Below are 23,751 nucleotides of genomic sequence, written 5' to 3'. Positions count from 1 at the left end.
AAAGGCTCCCCTTGACACATCCAGATCAGGAGATACAGGATTTGATGAATCATTCTCATCATCCTCCCGAGGATTACCTGTATGGAGAGAACCCCCCCCCCCTCAGTGGACAGCTTGGTCTTCTGACCGAGATCCTCCATTACCTTATTACTCTTCTCCCGAGTTTGGGGCAGTGACACATCATCATTTTGAAAATCATACATCACATCATTTTCAATATCACTGGTTATATCAATTATCACATCCCTTGGGTTTTGGGGACCCAATCCCACCCTCAAGTCAGTGGTTTCCTTCCCCACACTTTTCCACAAGTCCCAGAACTTTGGAAAGTCACGTCCCAAAATAGCAGGGTGCAACAGTTTACTCACCACCCCAACTTCATGCACAATGGATTCACCAGCAATAGTGATGGTCACTGGGACTAGCGTGTAAGACCGGATATCCCCGTGGATACAAATTACCCGGAGTGATTTGGCTGCTGGTTCGAATTCTCCAATAACACTGTCTAGTACCAGGGTTACCATACTCCCCGAATCTAGGAGAGCCTTGACAGGAATCTGATTGATGTAAACATCACACTCAAATTGCCCCTCAAACAAGTCAGGGCATGCAGTGTAAACGTTCTGTGCATAACAGGAAAGCTGGGTGAGAGCCCCACACGCCATGGTTTCGTTGTTCCATGGGCACTGTGCTCTAGTGTGCCCCCAGGCTTGACACTTCCAACACTGCACATTCCCCCCTTTCCAGGGTGAAGAGGTATCTGTGGGTGCCCCTTGTTGGCCAGTGATGACACTTCTCCACTTTCTTTCACACTAAGCCTAGGACTCTGCGGGGGAACTTTTCCTGGCTGGCGTAGATTTCTATCTATATAGAATATATACCCACCCTTCTCTTGCACTACAGAACATGTTGGTGCTTTATATACAATACCCATGTTAAATAAAATAATAAAAGCATGGTGAACAAAATACTTGTATGCAATTAGTGTAGCACTGGATAATGAAAATAGTACTACACTTTAATGTACTGCTAGCTACTAAAGATTATCAGGTGCAGGCCTTTACCATATAGCTTGATAAACAACATTTGTACATATGTCCCACCTCCCCACTCACCTTCTAGATTTGACTGTCCTTTTATGTCCTCTGCTGCCATCATCTATTCCATCTCTGCGATTTTTCATTCTTGTGGCCTTTTTTACTTTCTGCCCTAGTGCTCTTATTATGTCATCTACTCATACTTTTCTATCAGCCCATTTTATTTCCCTCTACATTTTGATCCTTTTCCTTTTGTCCACTTTTTTCATTTCTCCCTGCTCTTTCCCTTACCTTGTTCCTCTCTAATCTCCTTCCTTCTCCTCTTTTTTACTTTTCTCTCTTTGGCAACACCCTATTTAAACACCCCTTCCTTCAACTCTCTCTACACCCTAATTTTCCACCCTAACACATTTTCTCTTATTCTTCAACACTCTCTTCCTATAAAACTCCAATTAATGTGCCTTGCATAACACATCTTAGATGTCACATGTGACTGAGACAGCTGACTAGCAGGAACACCCAGCAGGGCATGATAGCATTAACAAATTAATATGTATGTTTCTGTTAAGGCTATGGAGTGCTGGGGAGGGACATTGGTAGGGTTGCCACCTTTTCTGGAAAAAATTACCGACCTTCCTATATATTAACCTTTTTTCCCTATTAATAACATTGGGATCAACCATCATTTTTACCGGCCAGGCCGGTAAAATACCAGCCAGGTGGCAACCCTAGACATTGGATATGTAATTTGAAGTGTTTTTTTGTCCTCACATTATCAATAAGGAAGACGGATACAATCAGATCTAACAACGAACAGGCTCTTTTGGATGGTCACCACTCATTTTACCTACACTGAGGGTGGTTCCTGCTTGTTTTATGTATTGGCATTAACATATAGCTAATCTTTTTACTCCTCGTGTTTTCTTAAGCATGCACATGGAATGTTAGGTCATTGGTCCCTTGGAAAAATAAAAGTACAGAAGCAGAGATGTCAACTCACCCCATGCAATAAGGATGATAATAATTCACTCTGGGCATTTTAAGACTTTATGCAAAGAGGAATATGGATTGGTCTAAGACTGAACCATTATTTCTCTACATGGGGTTAGTCGATATCTCTGAAGGAGGTGAAATTTAAGCACTAGTTTAGGTCAGGATAAGTGTGGTGGAGAAGGTGTTAGAAATGTTGCCATATGAATAGAAAGGGGAGAAGGAGCTGCAGCCAGAGCCAGGCAGATCAATAGCATAGAGCCAACTTAATTTGTCATAAACTTTGTTCGTCAGGTAAGTGAATCCTTTTGATCTAGTACATAGAGCAGTCTTATCCAGTGGTGCAACTTTGTAGTCTTGTTGATTCTGAAAATTCCTTGTAAATACAGTACAGTCTCTAAGGCAAATCCCTTGCTTTTTGCAATTAACTTACGTTGTTGCTATTTCTATATTTGTGTCTGGGTTTCAGAGCTTAGAAATATGGAGAGACCATAAAGAACTTGTGCTGCCTAAAATGTAACTTTAACAATGGCCAGGTAGCATATTTATATTGCAGGGCATTCTTATGTTCAGAGGCCTTGGGTCGCTGCCTCCTTTACCTTGTCCTTGAGCCACCCCTGAAAATAAGGCCAAGAAATGCTGCCAAGAAATGTTTTATTTGCAGTTGCTGGACAGTCAGTCTTAATCTATAAATTCCTGTATTTTCACCTTTAGGTGTTACTGGGGATTCAGATATTAGTTACCCGTACTGAAGCTTTCCGAATGCATTGGTATAAGGACATGTCATAGAGATTGCTCATTTTGATCATCAATCTTCAGTTAAAAAAGTAGCCAAATGCATTGCTCATACCAGGCTCCCTAAAAGTAAAATGAAAAAGGTAAACTGATTACAATTCCCATTAAATAGCCAGACATATTACCATACTGCATATTCCAGACTCCATCCCTCTGAATAAACTGTATGGCATTTTTTGGAGCTCCCGAATTTGCAGAGGAAAATTCTCTTCTCTCTTTTCCCCCTCTGGTTTCAGTGATTAAATGCTACAGCTTCTCTCTCTCTCTCTCTCTCTCTCTCTCTCTCTCTCTCTCTCTCTCTCTCTCTCTCTCTCTCTCTCTCTCTCTCTCTCTCTCTCTCAGGCAAGAGCTGAGCAGGGTGCTGAACAGGAAAGAACAAATGACATGCGCAGTGGCGCTCACAGCGATTCATCTTGTACATACACATAGGCTGGAGTGGGCTGATCTGTCACTACACCTGCAGCAGCAGCAGCACCACAGTCGGAGGACAGCTCCACTCTGCAGCATCGCGATCGAGGTAACGTGCATGGTCAATCCCCTGATTGCTCAGCATTATTGCTGGCCCTTAGGATGCTTTTTCAGGCAGAGCTAGGTTCCTTCTCACCAGTCTTGTCTGATGGTTGATTGCAGATCCAGGCTGCAGGGATCTCCCTGTCCCAAAGGAAACAAGATCAAGGCTGCCAGCAGGATTTCTGCGCTGGGAATACTGTATTGTGCAAGTTTCCTAAACTTCCGGGCACTTGAGAAAACACAGAGATGGAAACCAAAGGTAGGGTCTGTGCTGGGTGTATACTTGTAAAGGCATGTGAAGTCTGGGCAGGGAATAAGCAGAAGACTGCAGTAAGGAGGGGAAGCGTGAGGCTGCTGCTACTGCTGGGTCAATAGAAGCTTTTAAGGCTGCACATTGCAGCATTTCTAGCAAACAGGCAGCTGCCTTAAGGATGCTACAAGATCTAATAACATCACAGATCTCTGCCTTTGTCATTGCGATGTGTTGCAGGCGAGGCAGAACTGCTGCTGAATCTGCTATGCTGAATTGTGTATCATTAATATATGCAGTATGTCTGGGCAGGGTACTTCCACTCGCCTTCACACCCAGCCCTCATTCTGTCTAGGGATGAAAGTTCACATGGTGCCTTCCCCACCGCCCATCTTCATAACCATCTTGTAACCATTACAGATAGATTGCTCAAGGTTGGGTACCGCCAGCATCCTACACGTTTTCCTATGAGATCAGGGTGTTAGGGGTATGATTTCCTGTTGTTGAAAGTGTTGTGTACAAACATATGCAGTAAAAATAATGACTTACATTTACATTAGCAAATGTACCTGCAAATGCAGCTGTAAAATCAGCTATACTCCTGCAAATGCAGCTGTAAAATCAGCTATACTCCTTGGGGCCTAAAGAGATAGATACAAACATGTACAATGATAGGCACATGTAAACTTGAATGAAGGGCCAGCCTCAATAAATATAACGTTTTAGGTGTTGTTATTTCTGATTCTGTCCCCAGCAGAAAGGGGAATGCAGTTACTTGCGTAAAGGAACTGATGTTTGGGCAGAGGCAAGTGACGTTGCTGGGACCTCTCCTTTGCTAGAAACCATCAGCTGGGTTTGTGGATGATGCACCTATGTTGTTTTATATTCTCAATGTACATTGAACACAACCTGGATTTGGCCTTACAGTTTAGAACCACAGAACAGCCTGTCATTGTTGTCTTCCAGCATTAAAGCACCAAGTTTCAGATATGAAGGTCATTCATTACAGAGTAATATCCTAAGCATTGGTACAATGGACACAGGGATTAACTTTAAACTGTAAGGGTTAATTGGTGAACTCTCTTGTGCTATACAGACAATAATAATGTATACCATATAAAGTCCAAGGTTATGCAAAACTACCTACCTAAAAGTTCTGCAGGAATGACAAAAGATGATTAATTCCCTGTTTAAATAAGCTCAGCAAGTATGTTCTTAAAGTCATATTTTAAGTTTAAATCACTAAACGCCACTGTTTTCTTAACACTATCCTGCCAGGGAATTATTGTTCTGCAGACCTACTTCAATACAAAGCACTTGAGTTCTTGTCCACAATTTAGATTTCATTAAAAAAAAAAAAGAAGGCCTCTGGATACTTTGTCTAAATGACCAGTATGTTCCACCTTTGCTAATTAAAAACTAATTAGTGCCATATAGATTTTTGTTACTTGTCCATGTATTAAGTAGGTGTTCTTCATAGAGTTTAATTTTGGTACATGTCGCTCAGCACTCTTCCTCTTCCATATATTAAATCGGTGTTTTTCATAGTGTTCAATTTTGGAACAGGACACTCAGCAATCTCCCGTTTAGTAGATAATCAGGCCCTTACTGTTTGACTATCATCATAATGAACTGAAGTCCCTCTGATAATTGGGGAGTATGAGTTTTTCTGTTTAGTGGATCTTTGCTTATTTGCATCAGGATCATTAAAGGAATAGAGCCCCAAAGCGACTTTTGTATCGTTAAACAATTGTAGGCCCCTTTAATTGTGGGGAACACTAGGAAACTGAAATCCTTTTATATTTTGTGGGTCAGGAGTTTTCCTGTACAGTGAAATAATGATCAATGATATTATAGGTATAAATTAAGGGGTTACAAAGTCTTTTTCTGTACCTGTAAAAGCTTGGAGCTGGATTCGAAAGATTAATCAGTAACCAAAAAGCAAAATGCATGCCTTTCCTTCTGCCCCAATATTCTACACTGTGACATCGACATCTTTACTACAAAGGGAATAGCTCTATACTTTCATTGAGTTGTTTACAAGTTACCCAAGTCGTTCCTTGGACCGAGTAGGTGCATTTCTTCAGAAAGCAGCATTCTGATTGACAGTTAGATCAAATACATTGGAGTGTGATCCCTTAACCTAGACAACATATTAGGAGATAACTGTCTTTTTAAATACCCGACTGTCATAAAGCTGCATGGAGAGAGACAGATTTCTGAGAGGGGGATAGTGAAGAATAACTTGATTATTTCAGAATCAGCACAGTATTTTTAACCAATTATCTTTAGAAAGTTTCTTCCAAGATGAATTACATTTTCATGATAATTCCCCTTTATAGAATATCTCCTCATCTTTTCCTTCTGTGACTTTTAATGTTATCTACATCTACATTTGTCACGCATTGGACAATTGCACAGGGGCCATACCCCATAACCAATCAGTGATAACTTTATATTCAGCCAGCTACAGGGAGAACAATAAAAGCAGAAGTCTGACTGATTCATTTCCATGGGTTACTGCCCAGTCACCGTCCAAAGCTGTTCAAGGGGTGGTTCACCTTTGAGTAAACTCTTAGGGGCTTATTTACTAAAATTCGAATTAATCAAAATTTTTTATGAAACAAAGATGACCAAACTCCCTTACATGAATTTAACTCATTTATCAATAATTTTTCTCCCATAAATTGGAGTGACAAAACTGTGCGACAAAATAGAGCATCAATTAGTATTGGTAGCCAGAATAGGCACATGCCTATTGCACAAAGATGAGTGGTGCCAGTGCCACGCATGTACCTTCTCTGCCTCCTACACCTATTCCGGTGTTCTCTCTGCATCTCATGTCGGCTGTTCTGGAGCATCTATCTGTGCCTATTCAAGCGTATGCACGCACGACTATTCCCCGTATGAGTGAACGTGAAAGGCAGCGCAACCAGCCAGGTTGCCTAAGGCACCTGGCCAGGCTTGCACTGATGATGTATTTTCGGATTCGGATTTTATTAAATGTACGTTTTTTTTCCACAAATACAATTTAGTTTTTCCCCTAAAAACCTTGACCAGAAAAAAAATCGAGGTTTAAGTAATGGGCCCCTGATATTCGCCCCTGATATTCTGAGAAAATTTGCAATTGGTTTTCTTTTTTTATTATTTGTGGTTTTGAGTTATATAGCTTTTTACAGTAGCACTCCAGTTTACAATTGAAGCAATCTGGTTGCTAGGGTCCAAATTACCCTAGCAACCATGCACAATTTAAATTGAATATGAATCGGAGAGGGCCTGAATAGAAAGATGAGTAAGAATGAGTAGCAATAACAATACATTTGTAGCCATACAGAGCATTTGTTTTTAAATTGGGTCAGTGACTCCTATTTGAAAGCTGGAAACCCCGGGCTGGTGCTCCTATTAGGAGAAAACTGCACTGACATGGGGTTAATCCAGCGAGCACCACGGAACAATCATCTTCCCGCTTCTTCTCTCTTCTAATTTCCTGGGGCATACCCATGCGCAGTAGAACAAAATACCCAGCTTAGGAGTCAGTGACTCCTATTTTAAATCTGGAAAGAGTCAGAAGAAGGCAAATAATTAAAAAAAACTATACAAAAATATTATGAAGATCAATTGAAAAGTTGTTTAGAATTGGCAATTCTACAACATACTGAAACCGTTCCTTTAAATGAGCCCCATGTGCAAATTCCGGCTTCCGGCTTCTTCTTCTCACGGCTGTGCATGCGCAGCAAAGCAAAAAGCCGAGCTTTAATGAAAAAGCTGGGTATTTCATTCTACTGCGCATGGGTATGCCCCGGGAAATTAGAAGAGAGAAGAAGCAGGAAGACTATGGCTCCGTGGTGTTTGCTGGATTAAACCCATGTCACTGCAGTTTTCTCCTGAAGAAGGAGCACCAGCCCGAGGTGTCATGTAAGTAGATACAGTCAATTGGGGGTTCTGAATTTTTGGCACCCCCAAGTAAAAATGCCTTTCCTTCTCTTTGACTTAAAGGACTAATAACATCAAAAACATTTTTTCAAACATTTGTTAGTATACATAGAAAAAAAAAATCACCAAGACTAATGAAACTTTAAAATTGCAAAGCCTTTATTAAGAAATAACTTACTGAAACTCCACTTCCGCTCCCTTCAGCAAAGGCGACAGGGGGAAGGTCCATCGTCAATTTTTCCTCCATGGCTATCTCCTATAAGGAAAGCAAGGAGGAGAAATAGAGCGGCACATGATGTATCGTCCAATCGCTTTCAGGCAAGCAGAGTTTCAGTAAGTTATTTCTTAAAAAAAGACTTGCGTTTTTAAAGTTTAATTTGACTTGGCGTTTTTTTTTTTGTGATGTATACTAACAATTTTTTTTGATGTTACTGGTCCTTGAAACTGTTGGAAAATCAATAGGAGAAGGCAAGTAAAGAAAGATAAGGCAATTAAAATACGAATATCAACAAAATTGAATCTTCGATTAATCTCCTGTTGTGGATGAAGAAGTCAGTATCCCATGATAACCATAGAGGACTGTGAGGAACTTACCTGGTGGTTTAGTGGGGGGACAGCAGGGACGCCTGCCGCCCCCGGCAGGGGGGGGCGCCCGCCACGTCGTGTGGTCACTGTTAGGCCGCAGGCGCCTGTATCTTAGGGCGCATGCGGCACGCTCTTGTGAGGTTTACAGGCGCAGGTGCGCTGGCGTGACGGCACCAACATGCAATGGTGTGAAATTTGAACAGTATATAAGGCTCATTGGGGCTGTGAGACCTTGCCCGTGATAGGATCTTGTTCCTGGTGCTTTGTGAGCTTTATTCTGAATCTGATACCCGTTTTGACTCCTGCCTGGCTTTGACGATTCTATTCTCTGTAACCTGACCCTTGCCTGTTTACCGACTCCGATTCTGCTTAACTCTGACTTCCTGGTTTGACCCTTGCCTGCCTGATTATTCTCTGCCTGCCTCGACCCAGACTGATCTGACTACTCTTTTTCCTAACGCCTTGTACTACGACCTTCAGCCCAAAGACTCTCGCTAAACAGTCATGCCCCTCTTCCTATCCAGAACCTTTTGCCTTGCACCTCTCATTTAAGTCCTGGTGGCATCCAAGTAGCTGAGGGCTCCTCCCGAGGCCAAAGGCTACAGGTGAAGCACGAGCCGTGACCAGGCTGCTTGGCATTTGTTCTGGTGTTGGGTGCCGACTGTTACAAGGACTTTCTGTAACAGGTTGGGAACAGGCGGTATATGAACAATAATCACTCAAAAATTATACAACATAAATAGGAAACATCATTTGAAACATTGCTCTGAATCTATAATCTACTATCAGTTAAAAAAATTACCCTCCTCTTCAATTTCACTTCAACTTTTGAGTTAACAGAGTCATATTCTCTTTCTTCAATATTCAGCAAATAATCTAAAGCCTCATTGCAGTACAGCAGTCCTTCATGGCCTTATTGAACTTTCCAACTATTTTAGTGTTTCCTCTGACAGCAAGTAATCAGCAGCCAAATATTCTGACATGTTTTGCTGTAAGTCCCCAGCTTCTCAAAATTCTGTGATTGAGTGTTCAGGCTGTGAAAAATTAAACTGCATATAACACAGTGCCTTTTGTTATGTTTAAAGGGAAAGGAAAGGCTAAATCACTGGGGGATGGTAATTTGTTAGGCACCACCTGCAATGATTATAATTGCTTATCTAAGACCTCAGACTGTTTCTCTTCTTTGTTGAAGAACTTGCTGCATCAGGGTGCTATTTCCCTTACCAAAGAACCCTTGGTGTGTGTGCATAGGGCTACTACTGTATCTCACCCCTTCAGAGTAGGACACATATTGTACTGGAAATAACAGCCCCCCCAACTGTAAAGTTACTTCCACTAAACATCACTTTTTTATTGTTCATAGTTTTTCATTGTGATGGGCCCTGCATGCCTCACTCCGTCCCAGCTCCGCCACCAGATTTAAGCTCCCCCCAGGCAGCTGGGGGGGATTTTTTAAATTATTTTTAAAAAATGAATTCAATTATATAGGTACTTGAGGGTCACCTCCTAAAAGCCACCACCCTGGGCAAAGGCCAGATGCCTTTATATAAATATGGCCCTAAGTGAAATGGCAACCCTATGTGCACATACACAGAATCAGTAAAAAAAAGCCAGACTTTTACTCTATTGCATATGCTAACAGATCCCAATACAGGCGACAAGATGCCAGTAAGGTGGGCTCTAGAGTATTACTCCATGATAACGCATTTTTCTATAACTCCAGGACAGCAAATTTTTCAAGCAGAGGGGCACCATCCCAGGGTTGAAGTAAATAATTATTATCACTGGTGCATTCCAGATTGCCTTAGGTGCCTTCCCAATGCTGTCGGAGCATGTCTAGAGGGGGACGCATCGCTAGTGCAGAGAGTACAATTGTACTTTCCGCACTAGGATTTCTGGTTTGATAACAAGAATTACAGGTCTTAAAGTAACCAGAAGTGGATTTCTTACATTGCCTCATAGCGAAAGAACCCCTGCCCAGAACCCCCATTAGCAAATAACTGGTGCAGAAGCATTGCACTTGAACTTGTCTAGCTATCTATACAGACTAGTAGTTGTAGTACCTTCAACTACTCCAAATGCTCTGAATGTTAGTGATACATGGGGATTCATGGAGCAAGGTGTATTTACAAATGGCAGATTGTGACTTGAATGAGGTTATAAATGAGCTGATACAAGAATCAAATACAGACTCCAGTTTCAGGTAATGTCTTTAGAGTATTGTTTCATTTTTATATGACTTTTTATAAGAATTCCAATTGTTATGTGTATACATTAAGGTGCGGGAGTTCAAAAAATTATAGAAATTATAGTCATTTGTTAGCATTCTCTGCACCTTGTATTAAAGGGGTTATTCACCTTTGAAATTACTTTTACTATGATGTAGAGTGTGACAATCTGAGGCAATTTGCTATTGGTTCTCATTTTTTATTATTTGTAGTTTTTAAGTTATATAGCTTTTTAATCAGCAGCTCTCCAGTTTGAAATCTCAGCAGTTTGCTAGGGTCCAAATTACCCTAGCAACCATGCATTGATTTGAATAAGAGACTGGAATATGAATAGGAGAGGGCATGCATAGAAAGATAAATAATACAAAATAGAAATAGCAATACATTTGTAGCCTGGAAAAAGACAGAAGAAAGGGGCAAATAATATAAAAAATAAATAATGAAGACCAACTGAAAGGTTGAAAGAACAGACCATTCTATAACATATTAAAAGTTAACTTAAAGGTGAGACACCCCTTTAATTTGAATTCTAAGGTGTTGACAATAGATTTCATTTTATGTTTGTTTACACATTTCTGAGTGTTCTAAAATCTGTTCTGGATCTGGATCGCACATAGTGCATTTTGTGGCATTTTATCTTGATAACGTTTGCCAAGGAGAGGTCACCACATTGAAACACCAATAGAACCCTTGTATACCAAATACTTTCTAGTGAAGCTGTCCTTTTTCTAATTTTATTTTAAATATGATATTCTTTGATAACAAGTCTCATAAAAGGACAGGCACAAAAATGTGCTTTTCTCTGAAAATAAGACCTTTGGTGATGTTTATGGGGAAAGTTTACCATTTGTCACCCGCATAAAATAGATTGTTAAACTATATATTTAAAGCTTATGACTATATACAAGGGTTGTAAGTTAGTGACTCAGACAATAGTATATTTGGACTGTGATTTGCACAAAGCCTTTATATGAATAAATTATATACAAGGGTCGGATTTTACTGGTTTTAGAGGTTTTGAAACCAAGACTAAACTCACTTTCTCTTAGACCATGGCATTTATTAAAAGATCTGAATAAATAAAGTATGAACGGAAAATAACACTGAACGATCCATAAAAAAAAACAAAAAACGAATGCCTCTAAACCCTGTATAAATTAGAGTTTTTCTGACAATTCTTAGCGAAAAATAAATCTGGAAACCTCCAAAAGTAAAAATGTATTACATAGTTACATAGTTAAATTGGGTTGAAAAAAGACAAAGTCCATCAAGTTCAACCCCTCCAAATGAAAACCCAGCATCCATACACACACCCCTCTCTACTTTTAATTAAAATTCTATATACCCATACCTATACTAACTATAGAGTTTAGTATCACAATAGCCTTTGATATTATGTCTGTCCAAAAAATCATCCAAGCCATTCTTAAAGTCATTAACTGAATCAGCATCACAACATCACCCGGCAGTGCATTCCACAACCTCACTGTCCTGACTGTGAAGAACCCCCTACGTTGCTTCAAATGAAAGTTCTTTTCTTCTAGTCTAAAGGGGTGGCCTCTGGTACGGTGATCCTCATTATGGGTAAAAAGGTCCCCTGCCATTTGTCTATAATGTCCTCTAATGTACTGGTAAAGTGTAATCATGTCCCCTCGCAAGCGCCTTTTTTCCAGAGAAAACAACCCCAACCTTGACAGTCTACCCTCATAATTTAAGTCTTCCGTCCCTCTAACCAATTTAGTTGCACGTCTCTGCACTCTCTCCAGCTCATTTATATCCCTCTTAAGGACTGGAGTCCAAAACTGAACTGCATACTCCAGATGAGGCCTCACCAGGGACCTATAAAGAGCCATAATTATGTTTTCATCTCTTGAGTTAATGCCCTTTTTAATGCAAGACAGAACTTTATTTGCTTTAGTAGCCACAGAATGACACTGCCCAGAATTAGACAACGTGTTATCTACAAAGACCCCTAGATCCTTTTCATTTAAGGAAACTCCCAACACATTGCCATTTAGTGTATAACTTGCATTTATATTATTTTTGCCAAAGTGCATAACCTTGCATTTATCAACATTGAACCTCATTTTCCAGTTTGCTGCCCAGTTTTCCAGTTTAGACAAATCACTTTGCAAAGTGGCAGCATCCTGCATGGAACCTATAGTTCTGCACAATTTAGTATTATCTGCAACATTCCTTAATTTAACCAGTAACCTTTTGTGTGGCACTGTATCAAATGCTTTAGCAAAGTCTAAGTAAATCACATCCACTGCCATCCCAGAATCGAGGTCTCTACTTACATTCTCGTAAAAAGAAATTAAGTTAGTCTGGCAAGATCTATTACGCATAAAACCATGCTGGCACAAACTCATAGTATTATGATTTGCTATGAAGTCCAGTATCTTATCCTTTATTAACCCTTCGAAAAGCTTTCCTACCACTGACGTCAGACTAACTAGCCTATAGTTTTGAGGCTGAGAACGGGATCCTTTTTTGAATAGAGGCACCACATTAGCAATTCGCCAGTCTCTCGGCACTATGCCAGATCTCAATGAATCCTGAAAAATTAAGTAAAGAGGTTTGGCAATCACAGAGCTAAGCTCGCTAATTACCCTGGGATGAATACCATCTGGCCCTGGACCTTTGTTAATCTTAACATGTTCAAGTCTCTTTTGAATTTCTTCATGTGTGAACCATGCATCATTAGTTGTATTACTAGAATTGGGACTGTTAAGAAGGAAACCTTCACTTACTGGTTCCTCATTTGTGTAGACAGATGAAAAATATGAGTTCAGAATCTGCGCTTTTATTTTGTTTTCATCAACCAGATGACCCCCCTCTGATAGTAAGGGTCCCACCCCTTCCTGCTTCATTTTTTTACTATTAACATATTTAAAAAATAATTTTGGATTTTTTTTACTGCTTGCTGCAATATCCTTTTCTATAGCAATTTTAGCTTGCCTTATAGCTTCTTTGCATGATTTATTGGCCTCCTTGTACCTTATAAATGTTTCGGCTGTACCAGCTAACTTGAAAGCCTTAAAAGCACGTCTTTTCTTACCCACCTCAACACCAACGCTTCTATTGAACCAAAAAGGTTTTGCTTTGCAACGACTTCCTTGCTTACAAGTGGAATATACTGACAAGTATATTTATTAAGCAGCATTTTAAAGACTTCCCATTTTTGTTCTGTGTTTAACCCTGTGAAAAGCATTTCCCACTTAATATGTTGCAGAGATGCCCTTATACTGTCAAAGTTTGCACGTCTGAAACTTAGTGTTTTAGTTACTCCTTTATAGAATTGCTTCTGCAGCAGAATCTCAAAGGAGACCATGTTATGATCACTATTCCCTAAATGCTCACCCACACAAATATTAGAGATGAGTTCAGTATTGTTAGTTATTACAAGGTCCAAAAGAGAGTTATTCCTTGTAGGTTCTTGAACGAGCTGGAATAAAAAGTTGTCATTCAGCATATTTACAAACCTACTAGCTTTTTCTGTCTTAGCAACCCCATTACCCCAGTCAATGTCTGGATAATTGAAGTCACCCATAGCAACAACTTGACCCAGCTGTGAAGCCGCTTGTATCTGCAAGAGTAGCTGGGCTTCATACTCGACACTTATACGAGGTGGTTTATAGCATACACCAATGATAATTCTTTTTGTTACCTTTTGCCCAGTCAAAATCCCTACCCAGAGTGATTCTACACCCTCAACAGTGCCAGCTATTTTTATTTATTTAGCGCATGGCTTTAATTCAGGCTTTACATACAAACACACTCCTCCACCCTTTTTAATCCCTCTGTCCCTACTAAAAAGGGTGTAACCATTTAAATTCACAATCCAGTCACATGTTTCATCCCACCAGGTTAATGGTCCAATAAGATCAGATCCCATTGACTTCTATAGGACCTCTACAACTTTTACCTGGTAAGGTTTTGTATTAGAGATTTTCTTAAAACTTAATAAACCTCAAATTTTAAGAGCTTTTTAAAAAAAAAAAATAGGAAAGCCACAAATTTTTAGAGATTTGTGGAAAAAATTTAAATTTGATTGTTAGTAAATTGGCCTCTTAGAGTAGCATTTAAATTTACAATTTGCTGTTTTGACATTTCACTTTCCATAGGTATGATATCTACCAAGGGTGCAGCGCCAATGAGACAAAGTTGAAAAACTTGCCTCCGGTGGCAGCACCGGACAAGTTAACAGAGGCCACAAAAAAGCTGCTCCTGATAACTTTAAGCTATTCTAGCCTCTGCACTAGTAATGCGCCCCCCGGACCCCTCCAGTGCAGAAAAGGTAAGCGCTGGGGGACGAGGACGGGGGCCTTGCAGGAGCCGCCTCCGGTAGCTCCTCACATAGAAACAGCGCTGATATCAACAACATACAGTATTCATACTGTTTAGGGGGTTTGTAAGGAACCTGTTTTGAATTGGTTAACATAATTCCAAGATAGCTATGTTGGAAATTCTCAGCAACCACACAGTTAGAATGCACCCGGGGGCAAATTTACTTATGGTCGAATATCAACGGTTAATTAACCCTCGATATTCGACCGCCGAATTGAAATCCTTCCACTTCGAATATCGAAGTCGAAGGATTTAGTACTATTCCTACGATCGAACGATCAAAGGAATAATCGTTCGATCGAACGATTAAATCCTTCGAATCAAACGATTCAAAGGATTTTAATCCATTGATCGAAGGATTTTCCTTCGATCAGAAAATTGTTAGGAAGCCTATGGGGACCTTTCCAATAGATTAACATTGGCCTCGGTAGGTTTTAGGTGGCGAACTAGGGGGTCGAAGTATTTTTTAAAGAGACAGTACTTCGACTATCGAATGGTCGAATAGTCAAACGATTTTTAGTTCGAATCGAAGTCGAAGTAGCCCATTCGATGGTTGAAGTTGCCAAAAAAAACATTCGAAATTCAATGTTTTTTTCCTCTATTCCTTCACTCGAGCTAAGTAAATGGGCCCCCCAGTGTTTAAATTGAGTTGCAAAAAGTGGAGGGATGCTATGTGTGTCAAGTGTAGATTTATTTAAGTATGTGACCTGTAGGGACCCCAAAATGAAAATTGTGCATATGACTTTTCTTGGCTGCCAATTCAGCTTTTGAAAACACAGCACCCTGCCTTTGTATTGTCTGTCATAACACAGCACACCCCAGCATATTCTATATTACCCCACATTATTTATTATATATCATTCTCTCCATTCCTCAATCTGCTACTATTTTTTGTTTCACCTATTTTCTTCTTCTCTCCTGTTCTCTATAACCCTCCCTGATGCCAACACCACCTTCATGTATATAACACTTCTCCATCTCTTCTCTAATTCTCTCCCAGCAATCTTTTCTCTCCTCCCCCCCAATTCCAGTACTAAATATACCCAAATATAACCTCCCATTGCTTCACCTACTGTATCCTCATCTGACTTGTACAGAAATCTGCAAACACAGAGGGCGTTATTTATCAAATGTTGAGTTATTTTTTCCATGAAAATTTTGAGGTTAAAAACAAAGCAAATTTTTCTAAATTAATTATAACCTGAAACTGGAAATACCTTGAAATACACCATCTAAAACCTGTTGAGGTCATGTAGAAGTCAGTTGGCAAAAGTCCCTTGAACCATTTGAAGATTTTTATAGCCTTCATGATGGTCGGTTTTTTTTAGTGGATTTCGCTCGAAAATTCGATTAATTCACTCACAAAGCTCTAAAACTTGAACTTTGATAAATAACCCTCTGAATGTTTAATTTTAAGGGTATTTCCACTATTTCCCTTGAAATTTGTCCTAGACTTAGACCACCTGCTGTGATTATCAATAGCAAAAAAAAAAAAAGCTGTCCATATTATCTTACAAGAACATGATCTGCCCAATTGTATAATTGCTCTCAGTGTCTCTGAATCAGTAAACACATAACTTTATGTAAGGATTTTGCTTTTTTCATTTTCTATTTTGCAGTGTGCTCTTGAAATGCTAATGAGTCTACTGCTCAGCAATACACTGCCGCTTTTCTAATAACTAAGAGAAATGAGTCAGGATGAGGCAGCAGTCCTGAAAAAATGAAGAGCTTAGCCATTTTATGTAAATGTTTCAGTTCTTCATATTCATAAGCGTATTCTTTCTGCAATTACAGCTGTTTGTGGACTCAGGGCATAAGAGGCAACTACAGAAGATGTGCTCTCTAGGTGGGCATGTGTCTCAGATATAAATTGTACCCAGTATTTAAGGTCTTGTCTACAGCACATTTATAAACAGTGAAGATTTTTGTGTAGTGTAAACACTTAGCATTTCAAACACATCAAGTTCTGTGTCCCAGCCTGTATGACTCAGATGAGGCCTGCTGCCTGCAATTCCCTCATGCATTGTGCTTGATTCAAGGATGCTGCTGATTTATTAAACACAGTGAGAGTGCTGCATGCTTTCTCTGTGCCAGATATGGCATCCTACTGGTTCTTTGCTAGAACACAGAAATGCCATGCTCCTCGAGCTTTACTTATCCCTTTTTCCTATCCTAAAAGATAGCAGAAACCTGTATGTAGTCCAAAGTAATAGTCTAAACTACCTAGTGTTGCCACCTTTGTGCAGCTTAAGATCTGGGCAGGGGCCATGACATCACCAGGACAGGTCATTGTCGTTGCAGGCGGGGTGTGCTGCATCCCATGGACGGGGCAATGATGTGTCAGTCAGCGATTGGCTGATCGCCATGTGAATCTAGAAGATCCAGCCCGGGTTTTCCTTTTTTGGAAAACCGGGCAGACTGTCTTGACCCGGACAGCCCTTCTGAAAACTGGGCTGTCGAGGTCAAATCCGGACAGGTGGCAGCCCTAAAGCTACCTATATATCTTTCATCATATAAATCAAGAAGAAAGGTAAAATTTACATAGTGAAAACAATTCACCTTATCATTGATTGACAGAAATGTTATAGCTTTAGTTGATCTATTAGATACAGCACAACATATGGTTTGGTTTTGCTCTCTAATTAAAAATGTAGAGAAGTGGGTGGTGCACAGATACGCTTGAAAGCAAGGACATCAAGACCCAGATCCTGTCACTTTACTTGGAATAAGGTTAATTGAAGGGTTTAAGGAGCTTAAAGGGGAACTCCATAAAACATAATTTAAGCTTTTTGAAAAGTAAACATAATTTCAAGCAACTTTGCATTATACATCATTTAAAAAATATGCAGACTTTTCATGATTTTTAATGGTTTCTGACAGTAGCCTAGCCCCCTGCTCTCCTGCTGATCTCTCCGACTACTTTGCTGAGCTGTCTGACTACTGTTACTTTGTATCAGCAGCCATCGATCCTCAGCCTGCATCCTCCAAACCCTGCAATTACCTGCACACATTTCAATAAGGTACAGAACACCACAGTGCAATGCATTGTGGGTTATGTAGTTTCTGCATGCTGTCTGTAAGCTGTGGAGAAGTTGTTACAATTTGTAACATCAGTGTTTAGTCCCTCCTTCCCTGCCAGGATTTCAAATGATGAAGAAAGAGAAGAAATGTTAAACAACTGGGTTTTACCATAGAAAATTGCATTTATTCATACATTTTGAAGAAATGAATATATTAGGGGTCTTGTGGGCTAGGGATGTAGCGAACGTCGGAAAAAAAGTTCGCGAACATATTCGCGAACTTGCGCAAAAATGCGAGCGGTTCGCGAACGGTTCGCGAACCCCATAGACTTCAATGGGAAGGCGAACTTTAACATCTAGAAAAGACATTTCTGGCCAGAAAAATGATTTTAAAGTTGTTTAAAGGGTGCAACGACCTGGACAGTGGCATGCCAGAGGGGGATCAAGGGCAAAAATGTATCTGAAAAATCTGCCTGTGTGTGCTTGGAAGAGATAGTGTAGGGGGAGAGCTGTTAGTGATTTCAGGGACAGATGATAGTAAGCTTGCTGGCTAGTAATCTGCTTGATACTGCTCTGTATTGGAGGGACGAAGTCTGCGGGGATTGTTGTTGATTAGGACTTTTAGGCTCTAGGTAGACTTTGTCTGGGTAGTAGCTTACGTGGACTGTCTTCTCTCATGTAGAACAACTGCATATTGGGTCCGTTTGACCACTGTGGGCATTGTTTGCCCAGTTTTTTTGGATGACGCGCCACTGAAGCAACATTTGCGCAGAAAAAAATATGCCATATAAATGCTGAAAATGAGTCAATGTTTTCGCCATGAGCCATTGTATGGCATTCAGCCTGATTACTTACGTTTGACCTCTTTTGTACGCTTACTTTGTTGCATTCCATACTATATTTGTATTGAGATATCGAAAAACAGGTAGGGAATTAAAGAGTAGGTAAGGTTTGACAGAATATAACATTGGTTATTATAAAAATTAAGCAATGTACAATGAAGTGGTGGCATCAGATTAAGTTATGCGCCACTGGGCACGCCGTTGCCAGACCAAATTATGCAATATAGAATCGAGCTGAACTAATTATTAATTATTTTTCGGATTGCAGCCAACTGGAAGTCTGATTCAGAGGGGCCAAGAATTATGTCCATATAACGCTCAGACTAGAATATGCATTTTTTTGGTGCGCCAACCGGCAAGATCAGCAGTTGCCAAAGACTATGTATGTTAAGAAAATAATAAATGATAGATATATTATATATAGAGATAATGAAAGAAGAAGGAGAGAGAATTATAATATAAAATAGATAATAAGATATATATATATGGCTCGCAGCCACTGTAAAAGCACAGTTTGCCAAGAAAAAATATGCAATATAAATGCTTCGAAAATAGTCATTTTTTGCCCAAATACGTTGAGTCGAACGGTATGGGCTAAAAAATTACTATTTTCCAGCATTTCATTAGGCATATTTTTTCTGGCTCTGTGCTTCAGATGGCTGCGGCAAAAAAAACTGGGCAAACAATGCTACAGGTCAACGTATACAATACTACAAAAAAAAAAAAACCGCGGTGGAATCGATTCGTATATTGGACTGATCCGCTCTCGACAGATAAAACTAAGAGATATAATACATAAAGAGATTCACGATAATTTTCAATTTTAGACAATTATGTCGCGACAGCTTCAAAGCAGCTCGGATGGCGGGTCTGAAGAAAAAAAGTGTGGCAATTCCCATATATGCTACTCATTATTAGGTCAACGAAATATACACTACAATCGACAAATTTAGGGTGGATACGGATTACGTCTAAATATATGAATGCTGCTTGAAAAAAAAGTACTACTATGTGGTATTTGATTTCTAGAGACGACTAATATATTCAATATTTAGACAAGAATGTAGACAAAGCTCTCGATCAAGCTCGATGGGCAGGGTTTGTTGGAAAGACAACGGATGAATGCACAATAATAATGCCTACAAAGGTACAGTATATAATTAGACTATTAAGCGGTGGATACGGATTAACGTAATATATGCACATTTGTCTTGGACTACATGAAAATAAAGATAAACTCGAAGTGGTTGGTCTAGAGAATCTTGTTATAATAATATATCAATATTTAAGAACAAAATGTTGAACAGATTCTTTCTTATACGGGCTCGATGGCAGGGTAATGTTTAAGCATAAACTTCTGTGCACTATTTAATGCCTACGCTAAGAGAAGCCAACGTATTCTACTTTATTCTTATGGCGGTTTGTGCAGCTTTTCACGGTATTTAGGCATTTACGGCGTAAACTCATATTTTATGAATGCTGGCTTGAAAAAGTGAACCTCCGGTGTTTTTTCTGGAGACGGTAATATTATGGATATTTAGACCGAATGGCGAAACAGGTCACACGCTCGATGGCGGGTTTGAAGAAAAACAGTGTGCAAATAATGCCTACAAGGCAACGTATACACTACTACGCGGTGGATACGGATTAGTAGCATAATCATAGAGATATGCTAAGGCGCTCATTTGCAAGAAGTGACTCACGGTGTCTCTTTTTATAGTGAGCTTGCGAGTTATATAGTTGATGGGAGTTATTTAGAAATGTAATGCGAGAAGGTCCACAGCTCGAGTGGCGGGTTTGAAGAAACTAGGGCATCATTGTTGTGCATATCGCTACACGGCGCAGCAACGTATACACTAAGGGAATACATCTGCGGTGGGCTTATATTGGATTACGTTAAATTTGTCAGCCAAGACTGCTTGGAAAAAAAGTGACTCACTCCCGGGGGTGTATTTTTATAGGTCTTGGAGACGGTAATATATGATAGCAGCGTATATTTGACGACAGAATGGAGACCAGGTCACACAGCTCGATGGCGGGTTGAAGAAAACAGTGTGCAATAGATGCTACAAGGCCAACGTATACACTACTACACTTGCGTGGGAATACGGATTAGCGTAAATAATATTATGGCTGCTTGAAGAAAAAGTGCTTCCGGTGGTTTTGTTCTGGAGACGGTAATATTCTGGATTTAGAAGCAGAGAGTGGTGAACAGGTACACGCTCGATGGCGGGTTGAAGAAAACAGTGTGCAAATAATGCCTACAGGGCAAATAATGCCTAAAAGGTCAACTTATACACTACTACAGCGGTAGTAAAATAAAAAAAGTAAAATAAAAAAAAAATGAATATTAAAAAAAAAAATTAAAGTTGGTGCTGCTGAAACTACTAGGAGCAGCAGATTAGCACACCAGTCCCACTCCCCAACACTGCTAGACTAATAGCACTGGGCTCTTATAGTAGTAGTAGTAGTAGTAGTAGTAAAACAACAAAAAAATAAATAAAAGCAGTCCTTACAAGGACTACTGTTATTGCAGCAGTCAGCAGATGAGATCAGAAGCAGGACAGCTGCCCACTGCAGCTACATACAGAGCACTGCAGTAGAAGGTAGATTACTAGCCAGCAAAGCTACCTAAGCTTAAATGTCCCTCAAACCCCTGCAGACTTCTGTCCCTCCAATAACAGAGCAGTATCAAAACGATTACTAGCCAGCAAACTTTCAACTGTCCCTGAAATCACTAACAGGCAGCAGCTCTCTCCCTACACTATCTCTTCAGCACACACAGGCAGAGTGAAAAAACGCTGCAGGGCTTCGGTTTTTATAGGGAAGGGGAGTGGTCCAGGGGAGAGCTTCCTGATTGGCTGCCATGTACCTGCTGGTCTGGGGTGAGAGGGCAAAAAAAAGCGCCAACAATGGCGAACCCAAAATGGCGAACGTCGCGCGACGTTCGCGAACTTCCGGCGAGCGCGAACACCCGATGTTCGCGCGAACAAGTTCGCCGGCGAACAGTTCGCGACATCTCTATTGTGGGCCTCTTTACCAAATTTTGATTTGGAAGCCAGAGTTCAGCTTTAAGAAGGTGGTTGCTGGCAAAGAGAAATTATCATGGGTTTCTTTTAAGCTGAGGAATCGTATTTGTTTAAAAAATATATACAGGTATGGGATATCCGGAAAGCTCCGAATCATGGGAAGGTCATCTCCCATAGACTTCATTTTAATCAAATAATTCAAATTTTTAATAATTGCTCCATTTCTCCCTGTAATAAGAAGAGCGTACCTTGTACTTGATCCCAACTAAGATATAATGAATCCTTATTGGAGGCAAAAAAATCCTATCGGGTTTATTTTATGTTTAAATAATTCTTTAGTAGATGTAAAGTATGGAGAGCCAAAATACGGAAAGGTCCTGGACATTCTTGATAACAGGTCCCATACCTGCATTTATTTTTTAGCAGTTTAGCTAATATTCTCTGGCCACACAAGGTTTGTGTTTAGAAGTAACTCTTTGCCTGTAAGACATCAAAGCTTAAAATGTAATATTATGTGGATTTGTACATTTCTTCATGTTTATTTATATTTTGCCAACACTCTCTGTAGGGTGGCTCAAACAGTGATGACTTCCCTGGATCCTATACATAATATAGGCCATGGTTGAGAGAGACAGTTGTGGGTAATAGTATTGCCTCTGTTGAGTATCTGTTGGATATGACAACACTACATCAAACTTCATTCCTTTGATTATCCTAGATTGCTGTACACTCATTGTAAACAAACAGCACATGGTTTGTAGTAAATGAAGTTCAACACATAATTTCATCCCAGGTCATACCACTGCGACAGACAGGCATATATGGTGCAATAGAATGCATATAGTACCCAAGTGGATTTTAAGAAGAACATAGATACAGGAAGTAACAGCACATTTAGTGCCAGGAATCTGGATACAAGTGATTTATATCTGCTTACATTCTAGATGGTAAAAATTTATACAAAGTGATAATATGGATGGTAAAAAGAGTGTTATGATTAATGAATATGGCTTTGAAAAAAGTTTACAGTTGTGCTCTTGAGATTAGGAGGGTCCTCATTAGATCCTCACTTGATCCTGCTCAACAAATTCTGGCTGTTCAGAACATGTTCAAACAGCAAGCTAGTGGGCAAAAAGGCCATCAGAAAAGGAGATTGTATGGAAGTTGTTTTATGCATAAAGTCATATTAGGATCCATTTGTTGTCTTATTCATACTAAGGGGCAAATTTACTTAAGGGCGAATTTTCACCTATGGAGGCTTTGCCATACTTTGCACAACTTTGTCAGATGTTATTTCATAGCAAATACACGTATTTATCAAAATGCAAAGTTTTGTCTCGACAAGGGCCGGGCCAAGCCGACCAGGCACCCTAGGCAACCCGGCTAACCCTGCCCCCAGCGTGAGTGTGCGCACCATAACATAGGGAAGGGCAACGAAGGGGAAGCGTAAGGGCAGGGGGGGAGTAACAGATGGGATAGACGAGAGCTACAGAGGGGAGCGAATCCGGATTAGGGGTAGGTAGAAGAATCTTAAAGGGATACTGTCATGGGAAAAAAAAAATCAAAATGAATCAGTTAATATTGCTGCTTCAGCAGGATTCTGCACTGAAATCCATTTCTCAATCTGACATGGGGCTAGACATATTGTCAATTTCCCAGCTGCCCCAAGTCATGTGACTTGTGCTCTGATAAACTTCAATCACTCTTTACTGCTGTACTGCAATTTAGAGTGATATCACCCCCTCCCTTTCCCCCCCCAGCAGCCAAACAAAAGAACAATGGGAAGGTAACCAGATAGCAGCTCCCTAACACAAGATAACAGCTGCCTGGTAGATCTAAGAATCTATTAGATCAGCACTCAATAGTAAAAACCCATGTCCCACTGAGACACATTCAGTTACATTGAGAAGGAAAAACAGCAGCCTGCCAGAAAGCATTTCTCTCCTAAAGTGCAGGCACAAGTCACATGACATGGGGCAGCTGGGAAATTGACAAAATGTCTAGCCCCATGTTAGATTTCAAAATTTAATATAAAAAATCTGTTTGCTCTTTTGAGAAATGAATTTCAGTGCAGAATTCTGCTGGAGTAGCACTATTAACTGATTCATTTCGATTTTTTTTCCCATGACAGTATCCCTTTAAGATTCTTCTACCTACCCCTAATCCGGATTCTCTCCCCTCT

General features: G+C 40.1%; 1 protein-coding gene across 1 annotated transcript in view; it reads left to right on the top strand.

Annotated features, from left to right (window-relative positions):
- The first annotated feature begins 3,228 nt into the window (after positions 1 to 3,228).
- The window catches only part of fgf12.L (fibroblast growth factor 12 L homeolog), a 260,138-nt gene continuing 239,615 nt past the window's right edge, over positions 3,229 to 23,751 (top strand). Inside the window, exons 1-2 of the mRNA XM_041563263.1 lie at positions 3,229 to 3,339; positions 3,453 to 3,591. Of these exons, the coding sequence (XP_041419197.1) occupies positions 3,579 to 3,591 (13 nt within the window). The 5' untranslated portion in view covers positions 3,229 to 3,339; positions 3,453 to 3,578. The remainder of the gene's footprint in view (positions 3,340 to 3,452; positions 3,592 to 23,751) is intronic.

The sequence above is a fragment of the Xenopus laevis genome, chromosome 5L, assembly GCF_017654675.1.
Source record: "Xenopus laevis strain J_2021 chromosome 5L, Xenopus_laevis_v10.1, whole genome shotgun sequence".
Classification (NCBI taxonomy): domain Eukaryota; kingdom Metazoa; phylum Chordata; class Amphibia; order Anura; family Pipidae; genus Xenopus; species Xenopus laevis.
The sequence above is the reverse complement of the archived record's forward strand: the minus strand, read 5'-3'. Positions and strand labels throughout refer to the sequence as shown.